Consider the following 14,665-nt stretch of genomic DNA (forward strand, 5'->3'; position numbering starts at 1 on the left):
CAAAAGCCAATTCATCAAAATCACCAAGGCATTTTCATAGTCAAATTCACAAAATATACAGACAAGGAAAGAATTATGAAAGCAGCAAGGAAAAAAAAAAGTCCTCAACCTATAAGGAAAGACAGATCAGGTTCACAGAAGACCTATCCACAGAAACTTGGCAGGCAAGAAAGGACTGGCAGGATATATTCTCTGTGCTGAATCAGAAAAAACATGCAGCCAAGAATTCTTTATCCAGCAAAGCTGTCATTCAAAATAGGAGAGATAAACTGTTTCCCAGAAAAACAAAAACTAAGGAATTCGTGACCACTAAATCATCTCTGCAAGAAATTTTAAGGGGGACTCTTTGAGTGGAGAAAAGACAAAACAAAACAAAAAAGACCAAAGCAAAGGACCAGAGAACAAAGGACCAGAGAACATTACTGGAAACACCAACTCTACAGGCAACACAATGGTGCTAAATTCATATCTTACAGTACTCACTCTAAATGTCAATGGAGTAAATGTTCCAACCAAAAGACACAGGGTATCAGAATGGACAACAAAATAAGACTTATCTATATGCTGCTTACGAGAGATTCATTTTAGACCTACAGACATCTTCAGAATGAAAGTAAGAAGATGGAGAACCATCTGTCAGCACAGTATTCATGGTCCTTCCAAAAAACCAAAAAGTCTTTGACCTTCCAAAAGGTCAAAGGAAACTGGTATAGCCATATTTACATCAGATAACTAGATTTAAAAATGAAGACTGTAACAAGAGATGAAGAAGGGCATTATATCATAATTAAGGGGTCTATCCATCAAGAAAATCTAACAATTCTAAATATTTATGCCCCCAATGTGGAAAACACTCAAATATATACATCAATTAAACACAAACATAAAGAAACTTATTGATAATAATACCATAATAGTAGGGGACTTCAATACCCCACTTACACCAATGGACAGATCACCTAAGCAAAAAATCAACAAGGAAACAACGGCTCTGAATGACACAATGGACTGAATGGACTTAACAGATATATTCAGAACGTTTCATCCTAAAGCAGGAGAATACACTTCTCAAGTGCACATGGAACATTCTCCAGAAGGGATCATGTACTGGGTCACAAATCAGCCCTCAAAAAGTACAAAAAGATTGAGATCATACCTTCAGACCACAATGCTATGAAACTCGAATTCAACCACAAGAAAATTTTTGGAAAAACCATGATTTTGGAAATTAAGAGAAATCTTACTATAGAATGAATGGGTTAACCAATAAATCAAGGAGGATATTAAAAAGTTCGTGGAGGGGCGCCTGGGTGGCTCCATTGGTTTAAGTGTGTGACGTTAGCTCAGGTCATGATCTCGTGGTCTGTGGGTCTTAGCCCCACATCAGGCCCTGTGCTGACAGATGAGAGCTTGGAACCTGCTTCCGATTCTGTGTCTCCCTCTCTCTCTGCCCCTCCCCTGCTTGCTCTCTGTCTCTCTTCTCTCTCAAAAAGAATAAACATTTAAAAAAAATTTTTTTTAATTCATGGAAGCCAATGAAAATGAAAACATGACAACCCAAAACCTCTGGGATGCAGCAAAGGTGGTCATAAGAGGGAAGTATACAGCAATCCAAGTCTTCCTAAAAAAGAAAGAAAGGTCTCAAATACACAACCTAACCTTACACCTAAAAGAGCTGAAAAAAGAATGGCAAGCAAAGCTCAAAACCAACAGAATAAGGGAAATAATAAAGATTAGAGCAGAAATCAATGATAGTAAAATTAAAAAAAAACAACAACAGTAGAACAGATCAATGAAGCCAGGAGCTGTTTCCTTGAAAAAATTAATGAAATTGATAAATTCCTAGCCAGACTGATAAAAAAGAAAAAGGATCCAAATAAATAAAATCACAAATGAAAGAGTAGAGATCACAATCAACATCACAGAAATCTAAACAATAATAAGAGAATATTATGAGCAATTATATGCCAACAAATTGGGCAATCTGGAAGAAATGGACAAATTCCTAGAAACATATGAACTACCAAAACTGAAACAGGAAGAAATAGAAAATTTGAACAGACTCATAACCAATTAAGAAATTGAATCAGTATTCAAAAATCTCCCAACAAACAAGAGTCCAGGGCCAGATGGCTTTCCAGGGGAATTCTACCAAATATTTAAAGAAGAGTTAACACCTATTCTTTTGAAACTGTTTCAAAAAATAGAAACAGAACAAAGACCTTGAAACTCATTCTACCAGGCCAGCATTACTTTGATTGCAGAGCCAGACAAAGACCCCCACTAAAAAGGAGAACTACAGACCAATTTCCCTGATGAACACGGATGCAAAAATTCTCAATAAGGTATTAGCAAACCAGATCCAACAATTCATTAAAAGAATTACTCAACATGATCATGTGGGATTTATTCCTAGGATGCAAGGCTGGTTCAATATCCCCAAATAAATCAATGTGATACATCACATTAATAAAATAAAGGATAAGAATCACATGATTCTCTCAATAGATGCTGAAAAAGCCTATGACAAAATACAGCATCCTTGCTTGATAAAAACCCTCAAGAAAGCAGGGATAGAAGAATCATACCTCGAGAAAAAATGCTCAACATCACTCATCATCGGGGAAATACAAATCAAAATCACAATGAGATATCATCCCATACCTGTCACAATGGCTAAAATTAACAACTCAGGCAACAAGAGACATTGGTGAGGATGCAGAGAAAGAGGAACCCTTTTGCACTGCTGGAGGGAATGCAAACTGGTGCAGCCACTTTGGAGAAAAGTATGGAGGTTCCCCCAATAATTAAAAATAGAACTACCCTACAGTCCAGTAATTTCACTACTAGGTATTTATCCAAAGGATACACAAGTACTGATTTGAAGGGGCACATGTATCCCAATGTTTATAGCAGCACTATAGACAATAGCCAAAATATGGAAAGAGCCCAAATGTCCATCAACTGATGAATGGATAAAGATGATGTGGTATATATATATAATGGAATATTACTTGACAATCAAGAAGAATGAAATCTTGGGGCGCCTGGGTGGCTTAGTCGGTTAAGCGTCCGACTTTCGCTNCATGTGGTTGGAACTAGAGTGTATTATGCTAAGCGAAATAAGTCAGTCAGAAGAAGACAAATAACATATGATTTCACTCATATGTGGAATTTAAGATATAAAACAGATGAACATAAGGGAAGGGAAGCAAAAATAATATAAAAAGAGAGAGGGAGACAAACCATAAGAGGCTCTCAAATACAGAGAACAAACTGAGGGTTGCTGGTGGGGTGTTGGGTGGGGGATAGGTTAAAGGGGTAAAGGGCATTCAGAGGAACACTTGTTGGGATTAGCACTGGGTATTATATGTAAGTGATGAATCACTAAATTCTATTCCTTTAATTATTATTACACTATATTTTAACTTGGATTTAAATTTTAAAAAGTAATGAAATTGTTATGGCTGAAAACAAGAAATTAATGAAGGAATCAGATCAATTTCCACAGAGTTGGCAAAAAGACTGAATTTGGAACTGAGGGGTAATAAATCAATAATCAGCACATTATATGAAGCAAAAACTGAAATAAGTGAAAGGAGAAAAAGAAAACTCAATAATTATAGCTGGACATTCAAATGACCTTCTCCCCGTAACTGTTAAGACAATCAGACCTCCCTAACCCCTCAAGAGATAAAATCAACCAACTTGACCTAATAGAAATAGACTGATATAGAATATTTCAACCAACATCAGCAAAATATACATTCTTTTCAAACACACTTAAAATATGCCTAGAATATGCCATAAATAAGTCTCAGTAAATTTAAAAGAATGAAATCTTATAAAATATGCTCTTACACAGAAATTAGAAATCAACACTTTAAAGAAATGCAGAAATAGTTTCAAAGAAATATTCAAAATTTCTTTGAAACTATTTCAGAATAAGTTAACATATTTCAAAATAACCCAAAAATCAAAGAAATGACACACATAAAAATTAGACCGTATCTTGAAATTGATGGAAACAAAAAATAACATCAAAATTCAATAAATGCAGCAAAATCAGTGTGTAGAAAGAAATGTATAGCTTTACATGTTCATACTAGAAAAGCAGAAACATCTAAAATCAATCATCTAAACTTGTATTTCAAAAAACTAGAAAAGAAGAGCAAAGGAATAATAAAGACTAAGATGAAAATCAATGCAATTGAATGTAGGAAAACAGAAATATCAGAACATAAAAAAGTGGTTCTTCAAAAATATATCAACAAAATTGACAAACCTTTAGGCAAAGCCATCCAAGAAAAAAAGAGAAAATGCAAAGTATCAAAGTCAGAAATGAAAGGAACATCACCTCTAATCCTACAAAAATCAAAAATATAAAAGTATGAACAACTTTAAGCAAAGTAGATATCTTAGACAAATATCTGAAAAGACATAAATAGAACAGAGTTAACTCAAAAAGAAACAGACACATAACAAAGATTTCATACAGTAATTTAACCGTCTCCTTTCGCCCCCAACAGAGCCCAGGTCCAGGTAAATTCCAACAAATATTTAAAGATAAAATAATATCAATCCTATACAAACTCTTCCAGGAAACAAAGTGGAAACATTTTTCAATTCATTTTCTGAGGCTGGTATTACCCTAATAACAGAGCAAGACAGAAAAATTACAAAACTACAGATCAAGTTTCTCATAAATCAATATAAAAATCATTAATAAATCTTAGCAAACTGAATCCAGGAAAACATAAAAAGGATTATATGCCACAACCAATTAGGATTTATACTAGGAGTGAAAGAAGGATGGTGTAACATTGGAAAATCCATAATGTAATAAACCATATTAAAGAAGAAAGAGAAAAAACACATGATCATCTTAACACAGAAAAAAATATATGACAAAACTCAACACCAATGCATGACTAAAAACTCCCATCCAGTTAGGGACAGATCTCTTCATCTTTTGTCAATAACAGAAGATCTCCAGGGCACCTGGGTGGCTCAGTCAGTTAAGTGACCGACTTTGGCTCAGGTCATGATCTCACAGCTTGTAAGTTCAAGCCTTGCACCAGGCTATGTGTTGACAGCTCAGAGCCTGGAGCCTGCTTCAGATTCTGAGTCTCCCTCTCTTTCTGCCTCTCCCCCACTCATGTTGTGTCTCTCTCTCCTTCAAAAAATAAAGAAACTTTAAAACAATTAAAAACAAATAATAGAAGATCTCCTGAGGAGGCAGAGTAGCTTAGTCAATTAAGCATCTAACTTCGGCTCAGGTCATGATCTTGTGGTTTGTGAGTTCAAGCCCCATGTTGGGCTCTGTGATGACAGTACAGAACCTGAAGTCTGCTTGGGATTCTGTGTCTCCCTCTCTCTCTGACCCTCCTCTGCCCACAGTAGGTCTCTCTCTACTAAAAATAAAAACATTAAAAAAAATAGATCTCCTAATATGCTTTTATCTACAATAAATAAGAGTTTTTATCTATAGTAAAAAATTATTTAATAGAAATATTTAATAGAAATAATGTTTCCCCCCTAACATCAGAAACAAGGCAAGAGAGTTTGCTTTCATCATCTTTCAACACTGCACTGGAGGCTCAAGCCAAGGCAATAAGACAAGAAAAACACTAAAGGCATACAGATTAGAAACGAAAAAGTAAAACTGCCTTTATTTTCAGACCTAATAATTCTGTATATAAAAATTCATCTACAAAAATTCAACAACAACAAAAATCCTACATGAACTACTAAACAAGTTTAGCAGGTTCAAGTTTCAAGATAAATATAAGAAATCAATTTTATTTCTACAGAATAGCAAGTAAGAATTCAAAAATAAAATTAAGAATACAATTCTATTCACAATAGCATCAAAAGAATAACACACTTAGAAAGAAATTTAACAAAAGAAATGCATGACCTGTGTACTAAAAACTCTAAAAATTCCTGAGAGAAATTAAAGACTGCCTGAAAAAATAGAACACACCAAGTTCTTAGATCAGAGACTTCATAGTTTGTGAAGGCATCAACACTTTTCCTATCAAATTCTGAGTCACCCTTCATACAGAAATTGACAAGCGGACACTAAAATTTACAAGTAAGCAATGAATCACTAAATTCTACTCCTGAAACCAAGTTTACACTATATCTTAACTAACTAGGATTTAAATAAAAACTTAAAAAAATAAACATAAACAAAAAAATAAATAAATTTTATATGGAATGTAAAAAACCTAGAAATAACCCAAAAGAAAGTTGCAGGACTTTATCTGACTTCAAAACTTACCATAAAGCCACAGTAATCAATACAGTGGTACTGACACAGGATGGCCATACAGATAAGGGGAACCGACTAGAGAACCCACAAGTAACTCTCACATTTATAGTCCATTGGTTTTCAATAAAGGTATAAGGCAATTCAATGGGGAAAGGGACAGTCTTTTTAGAAAATGCTGGGACAATTGGATGGCCATCTTCTGAAAAGAAATGAACAAGGAAAACAAGAACTAGATTTTTACCTCTGATTATAGATAAAATTTAACTCAAAATGGGTAACAGGCCTAAATGTAAGGAATAAAACTAGAAAATTTCTAGGAAAAAATAGATGAAAATTTTTGTGACCTTGGATTAAGCAAAGATTTCATAGATATGACACCAAAAACATGATCCAGATAAGAAAAATACCAATACATTAGACTTCATAACTTTTATTCTTCCAAAGGTACCACTAAGAGAATGAAAGGACAGTCCCAGACTGGGGAAAAAAATATTTACAAATCATATATATGATAAGGGATTTAGAATATTAAACTTTTTTTAAAAACCTTACAACTCAATAAAAAGACAATGCAATATAAAAATTGGCAAAAGATTTAGATAAGCATTTTAGAAGAAAAGATATATAAATGCCTAACAAGCACATGGAAAGATGCTAAACATCATTGGTCATTACTAAAATGCAAATTAAAAATAAAACGAGATAGCATTACATATCCACCAAAAGAGCCACATAGTAGTCTCCGCCCCTTATCCATGGAGGACTCATTTCAAGTAGACCTCCTGTGGATGCTTGAAACCATGCACAATACCAAACCTTACATACACTGTGGTTTTTTTGCTATACATTTACACCTATGATAAAATTTAACTTATAAATTAGGTACAGTAAGAGATTAACAATAATAAAATAGAACAATTATAACAATATACTGTAATGAATGTTATGTGAATGTGGTATCTCTCTCTCTACCTCGACATATCTTACTATAATCACTCTGTGTCACTATAATCACCCTTCTTGTGACAACGTAAGATGATAAAATGCCTACCTGAAGAAGTGAAGTGAGGTGAATATTATAGGCATTATGACACAGCATTGGGTTGCTACTGACCTCGTGAAAAAAATGTCAGGAGAATCATCTGCTTTTGTACCCTTGTTTATCATGGGTAACTGAAACTGTGGAAAGTGGAAGCCACCAATAAGGGGGACTACTGTACTCCAAAATTGACAATATCAAGTTGTGGGGACAGTGTGGAAAAAGTGAAACCTTCATACATTGCTGGTAGGAATGTAAAATGGTACAACTTTGGAAAACAGATGGATGGTTTCTTTAAAAGTTAAACATATACATAGCATACAATCCAGGCTATATCCATATATTCATAGCAATACTGTTCATAATAGCCAAAAACTAGAAACAACCTAAGTGTCCATAAAATAATGTAGAGAAAAATTTTGGGATAACTGCCTTCAAAAACGACCAAATCGGGGGCGCCTGGGTGGCTCAGTCGGTTAAGGGTCCAACCGCGGCTCACGTCATGATCTCACGGTTTGTGGGTTCGAGCTCCATGTCGGGCTCTGTGCTGACAGCTAGCTCAGAGCCTGGAGCCTGTTTCAGATTCTGTGTCTCCCTCTCTCTCTCTGACCCTCCTCTGCTCATGCTGTCTCTCTCTCTCTCAGAAATAAATTAAACATTAAAAAAAAATTTTTTTTAAACTACCAAATCTCTGACCTATGAACATGATGTGTCATTTAANGTGCTGACAGCTAGCTCAGAGCCTGGAGCCTGTTTCAGATTCTGTATCTCCCTCTCTCTCTCTGACCCTCCTCTGCTCATGCTGTCTCTCTCTCTCTCAGAAATAAATTAAACATTAAAAAAAAATTTTTTTTAAACTACCAAATCTCTGACCTATGAACATGATGTGTCATTTAATTTGTTTTAGCTGACCTTTAATTTCACTCAACAATATTTTAGAGTTTTGGAAAGGGGAAAAAAGTTTCATACAATAGAATACTAATTTGTCAAAAAAGAGAAATGAACTACCAATATGTAGAACAATACAGACAGACCTTAAAAACATTATTTTAAGTGAAAGAAGCCAGGTGCAAAAGAATTACTTATTATATTAATATATTTACATGAAATTTCTAGCAAAGGCAAAGAGAGGCAGAAAATAGATAAGTGGTTGCTGGGGACTAGAAGCAGGCATAAGGAATGACTACAAATAAGCATCAGGGAACTTTTAGGGTCATGGTAATCAATACCATAAATTGAATTGTGATGATGGTTCACAACTGAATAAATTTTCTAGAAATCATTTAAGTACAGTTACAATGGTGAATTTTGTCATATGTAAATTATAACTCACTAAAGCTATTAATGTAAGGGAAGAAGAGAGGAATTACCCACCTTTCTTAAAAGAACTGTATTTCAGGGTAACCAAATTGCTAATAAAGAACATTTCTTTTTCAGAAGCATTCAGGCTAATAAACACATAAAGTGATGATATTAGAAAAATCACACTTTGTTATCCTTAGTGAAAAGATGGATCTCAATGGGCACTGAAGCTATTAGATAAAACACTGATGAGGAACTCTGCAATGGAGGAATCAGCATTGTGCTGGCTAGAGCCAAATAATCAATTTTAACATCACTAAACTTAAGACAATCAGACTTATATGCCACTTGATATTTTACAATAAGTACACAGCATCAGCTCTGAAGGGTTCTGGCCAAAAAATTAAAATAAGCCTGAATCTAATCAAACGTTTAGATCTAATTATCAGTTTACATAATACAGTAATAAACAAGCTGAACAACCCTTTAAGGAAGCAATCAGTCAAATCCAAGTTGTAGGATATTATAAAGGACTTGGTTTTTCTAGCAAATTCACAGCATTAAAAAAAATTAAGAGACACTATTATAGAAAAAAAGAAATTCAAGCAGTAAAGAGTGATATACAAAGTGTATTACACCAATCGCCTTGATTGGATCCTGGTTTAAGCAAACCAATTGTAAAAAGATTTTGGTGACAAGTGAGGAAATTGTCATCATGACTATATATTTGATGCTATTAAGAAATGAAGAAATTATTAATTCTATTGCATCATATCAGCATAGTAGTTATGTGTGTATGTGAGCATGTGTGTGTTTGAGTCTTTATCAGTTAGAGGTCATGCTAAAGTATTTGTGGCAAAATGATGCAAAGAATTTGCTTTTAAAGATTCCAACAATTACTTTAAGTGGTAGAGTATACATATAATAAGATTAGATAACATGTTGAAAATTGTTGACGTTGGACAATAAGCATATTGGACTTCATCATTCCATCCCCTGCACTTTTAGTATGTTTTTAATTTTTCATTTTAATAAGGTTAGTGGGCATTGAGAGACTGCAAAACTAAGACAAAAAAAAGTCTAAGGAAAAGGGGGCCACAGCTCACAAGAGAGGTCAGAGATAGACTCATGTGTAAGTCATGAGAAGATAGGAAATACATGAAGCCAAGTCTTAGGAGAGTAGAATATAAGGAGAAACTAGAAAATAAATAAAGGAAGAGATCAGAGAAGTACAGCCAGTAGAATAATAATATTTAAAGACAGAGAAGAGAAAGATGAGTTTGAGAAAGATACCAAAAAAGTGGAATCACTAAGGTACAAAGAGACCTAAGAGAAAACTGAATTAGGAAAAGCAAGGCAAAAAAGTTTCCAAATAATAAAAACCAGTAAGTACTCTTATAGACCCAAAATTTCAAGTCAAATAGAAAAAAAGGATTATGTTTTTAACAAAAGAATTTCAGAATGATGAATTACTACCTTGTGTTTAGATATAATAATATCTAGATATTATTAGATAATATTTAGATACTAGAATTTATATTTTCTAGGATACACAACACAATTGCCCAGATACTGAAGAAGATGTTCAAGAAATATTTAAAAAGGCATTTACCCACTTGCATTGCAAAGACTGCAACCTAGCTAATCTGCCACGGTGAAAGATAGAATACCAAGAGCTAGAACAACTAAAAAATAAATAAATAAAACGTTGACACTGCCATAAAGAGTTCTCTGGAGAATAATTCTTAATCTGTAAGTTTCATGAAGATAAGACAATAAGCTGGCCCTATCCTCCCCACATGCCTAGATTCCAGCATGGTGCCAGGGTCCATGTTTCTACACTGTTCAAGTCCCAATGGGATGCAGGGTGGAAGAACAGGTGACACTGATGATGCCTGATTTTGTCTGTGTTTTGATGGATAGTTACATATCAGACCAAACTGGTGATCCCAGATCTCTCTCTAATTACAAGGATAAATAACATAGCTTTTCATTTCATACCCAGAGCTTGAATAACTTTTTCCCAAGTATGTATGTATGCATTGCTGCTCTCAAAAATAGTTGTATCTTTTTATAGTTGAATCCTAGTACTTTGAGGAATTTACTATTATCCACAGACTTGAAAATGTCACTTCAAATAATTTATTAACATATTGGATGTAATATAAACTGCACATCATATATACTTTAAGCTACCATTACTTCAATCTTCTATTATTAACTCTACTAATTTGTAATACACTGAGGTTACAGACATATGTCTGTTTGCAGGGCAAAGCCCCCCCAATGTGAATCTCTATCTTTACATCAAAAACACTTCATATCATCTAAATTAATATAAAGTTCAAATAAGTCTTTTTGATTTCCACAGGCCTAATATACAAACGGGAAAAATTACTAGTCTCTCTGCAGCGCATATGTATTTTATTATTTCCATGTATATTCTGAAAAATGTTTAAAAAGTATTTTAAAAGTCTCAGCTCAAGATTTTTAAAATTTTTCATGGACTCTTTTTTTAACTCTTACCAGGATTAATAAGCAGAATTCTAAAATGTCCTAGAACCAGGAATTAAAAGTTAAAAACTTACATTCAAGCTGTGCAACCACATCTCCAGGGTCTACTGCTTCAGGGAACACCTACAGTGGGAGAACACAGGGAAGCAGGGCAGAGAAGAGGAAGTGAAAGGAACATACACATAAAGTAGTCTTTGTTTTTTCCTTCTCGTTCCCAAAATATTCCTTTCCCATCCAAAGAAACTTTTGACATTTCTGAGAACTGTCACTTCCTCTCTGCTTCCTATGATCACTGTGGGAGCTAGGACAATCAAACACACACACATTATGGCCAGCTGGCTCTCCCTTTCTAACTTCACCTGAGCTTCATGTTCATCACAATTCCTCCCCTGATGGTCACCATCATCATCCTGGCTTTCTTGGTGCTCCTCCAACTCATCAAGCTTATTCCCAACAAGACGTCTTTATATTTGCTATTCCTTTGCTTAGAATGCTTTTCACCTAGACCTTTGAATAACTGATAACTGTCTCATAATTCAGTTCAGCTTAAATGTTATTGTCTTCTCTGACCACCCTAATAGATAATCCCCCTAATCCCTCAGTTCCTCTCTGTCCCCTCACCCTCCCTTTATTCTTTTCATGACACTTATCACTACCTAAAATTTTACTATTCCTGTGTTTGCTTAATTTTGTCTGTTTCTCCTATTACAGTGAAAGCCTCAGGAGGGGAGGCTGTTTGTCTTGTTTACCCAGTGCTTAGAACAGTGTGTAGAACAGAGCAGGAAGTGGGTAATTACCTGCAAAGGAGAAGAAGGAAAAGGAAAAGGAAGGAAAGAAGGGGAGGACAGGGAAAGAAGAATGGGAAGGAGAGGGAAGGTAGTAGGGAAGCAGAGAAGGAAAGAAGGAAGTATAAAAGTGAGGAATACGATTGGTAATAACCAAAGGCAGCAGTTTTAGGTAAAAGCAGAAAAAAAACTCATAGAAAGAAGTAAGATAACCAAAAATAAAATAAAATCCATTTTTAACTATTAATGTCTCCTCTTTCTTTGTTATAAAAATTATTAGTTAATATTCAAGATGCTCTATTTTACATGGAGCTCACTAACACAATTTTAGAAATAAACTGATCCATTATGAAAATGAGGCAAGTCATTTAATGAATAATATAATGCATATCTATTTTCAAGCTTCCAGATTTAAGTTAAAAATCACCTTTTCAATGAAATCAAAGTATATATAGTCAGTAATAATTTGTCTTTAGGGCTTTTATTAAAAATTTGGAAGTACACTGATTATTTGTAAATACTTGATCTATTATTTGAACTCACCTTTTCAAACACCATTCTGGCATTGAAGACCAGTGGAAAATTGGCTGGGACACATTGTGTCTTTTTGTACTGGCCAAACACACAGATGCTAAGATAGATGTCCTCCTTGTCTTTCAGCACCACTCCTGGACAAGTTACCTGAACAAAATTAGATAGACCGTGTAAGTGCTTTATGAATTCCCTGAACTATCCTACTGAACTCATATGGCATTACATAAAAACACTAGCCTGCTAAGCTAATAAAAATACACACAAATTAAAAAGGAAGGAGATTCTCGTGTTTACAGAGTTAAATGAAATGCCTTTATAACTTCCGTCCCTCTGAGAAATCTATGTTCTCCATGTGGTTATTTGTGCCACATTTCAAGCTCTGTGTAGTGGCTCTTGGGACACATACTAACAGTTTTAAATAGTCAGCCTTAGGCACCCAGTAAATGTGGAATGCTGACATAAACTTATTCAGCATCATTTAATCACAAAGGATTAAGACTCAGCAGAAACAAAACACTATCCTAGAGGACAAAAAGAATAGCAATAAAAAGCACAAATCTGACCTGTATCATCCTAAATAGCAGCTCATATACACCCTCATCAAAAGCAGTATGATGAAGTTTCAAAGCTGGTATATTATACGTTTCTAGTCCAATGAAATATTTTTTAAATATGAAATTGCACTTCATTATCCTCATGATTGACAGAAAGTATAGGCACAAAATACGGTGTTTCTAAAAACTACATAGCCAGTTTCCCCAGTCCCTGTCATATTTCACTGTCAGTGATCAACCATACCCTTAAAGGGGTATTAAAGGCTCTCTAAAATTTGAATCCAACCTACCCACAGAGTAATATTATTCAACATACCCCAATAATACAATCAAAGTATATTTTTATTGTTCTCTAAACACAACTTACTGTCCTGCCTTACAATCTTTTATTATCTGGATTACGACTCCTTACTACTCCGTTCCATCTCCTCCTCATTTACACTCACCACCTTCCAAGATTTACATCAACTGTATCTCCTACACAAAACTTCTCTTGACTCACCAGCTACCATTATTCAATTCAATCTAATTCAAACATTCATTATGAATTTACCATCTTCAAATAAATGTTTAGATTCTCATAGCATTTTGTAGTTCTCTTAAGGCCTAATTATCTCCCTTCATTTTAATTAGGTAGGTACATTTCACCTCATTTATTTAATTATAAATTCCCTGAGGACAGAAATTTTATTTTCTCATCAATGAATCCAAAACACAGATTTCTGTATCAAGAAGCAGCTCAGAGATTATCAAGTAGTTTCAGATTTTTAACATATGATAACAACAGAGCTCCAAGAAAGTATAGGTGATTTACTTACTTAAAGTGACACAGAAAATGAACCAATACAATACTTTTAAAAGAGCATAGAAAAGTGCCTAACAGAGCATTCAACCAATACTAGCTACCGTGATTGTTAGACTGAAAATCATTATCATCTGTCATCTCAGCACAAATTATTGCATTGAATAAATGATCAAGACTTCATGTCTCTTTGTACATAGCAGTTAAGATTATTTTCCATGCCAGATATTTGTACTCCATCTCTCTCTTATTCTATTTTCCAACTCTGTTCTAATATATTCCCTACTGATTATTAAAATCTATTAAAATCAAGGTCCTCAGCAAACCTAATGTTGTCGATCACCTTTATTTCCTACTCTGCATCATTAAAATCAAACTTGTTAGAATCCTTCCAAATCCATGTTATCCAATGTGGTAGCTGCTCGCCACTTATGCCTACAGTTGTGGCTGGTCCAAAATGAGATGGACAATGAGTATAAAATACAAGGTTTTGAATGCTTGTTCAGAAAGATTTTGAAAACTCATTACAAAAACAGCATAAGATATCTCATTAATAACTAACACTTTAAAAATATTGATTTAAATAAAATTATTGTTAAAATTAATTTATCTCCTCCTTTTAACTTTTTAAAAATATCTGGTAAAAATTTTTAAATTACATCTTTGGCTTAAATTTTGTGGTTTATGAACCATCTTTTGTGGTTCACATTATATTTCTATCAAGTAGTGCAGCAGCTTTAATTGTCCTAGTGGAAACTACTGACTCTCTTTCCAATGTGTAATATATGCAGGAAGACGTGACTTTTTCTCATCCACAATTCTACAAATTCTGCCATGCTTTAAAGGAACAGCCAGAAG

General features: G+C 34.2%; 1 protein-coding gene across 2 annotated transcripts in view; it reads right to left on the reverse strand.

Moving 5' to 3' along the window:
• SPATA6 (spermatogenesis associated 6) overlaps window positions 1–14,665 on the reverse strand; it is a 148,044-nt gene that overhangs the window by 116,647 nt on the left and 16,732 nt on the right. For both annotated transcript variants that reach the window (XM_077779766.1, XM_077779764.1), the window contains exons 2-3: window positions 12,461–12,598; window positions 11,207–11,255 (exon numbers count right to left, since the gene is read on the reverse strand). In XM_077779766.1, coding sequence (XP_077635892.1) covers window positions 11,207–11,255; window positions 12,461–12,598 — 187 coding nt within the window. The remainder of the gene's footprint in view (window positions 1–11,206; window positions 11,256–12,460; window positions 12,599–14,665) is intronic.

This window comes from Crocuta crocuta, unplaced genomic scaffold (assembly GCF_008692635.1).
Source record: "Crocuta crocuta isolate KB4526 unplaced genomic scaffold, BGI_CrCroc_1.0 scaffold168, whole genome shotgun sequence".
Classification (NCBI taxonomy): Eukaryota; Metazoa; Chordata; class Mammalia; order Carnivora; family Hyaenidae; genus Crocuta; species Crocuta crocuta.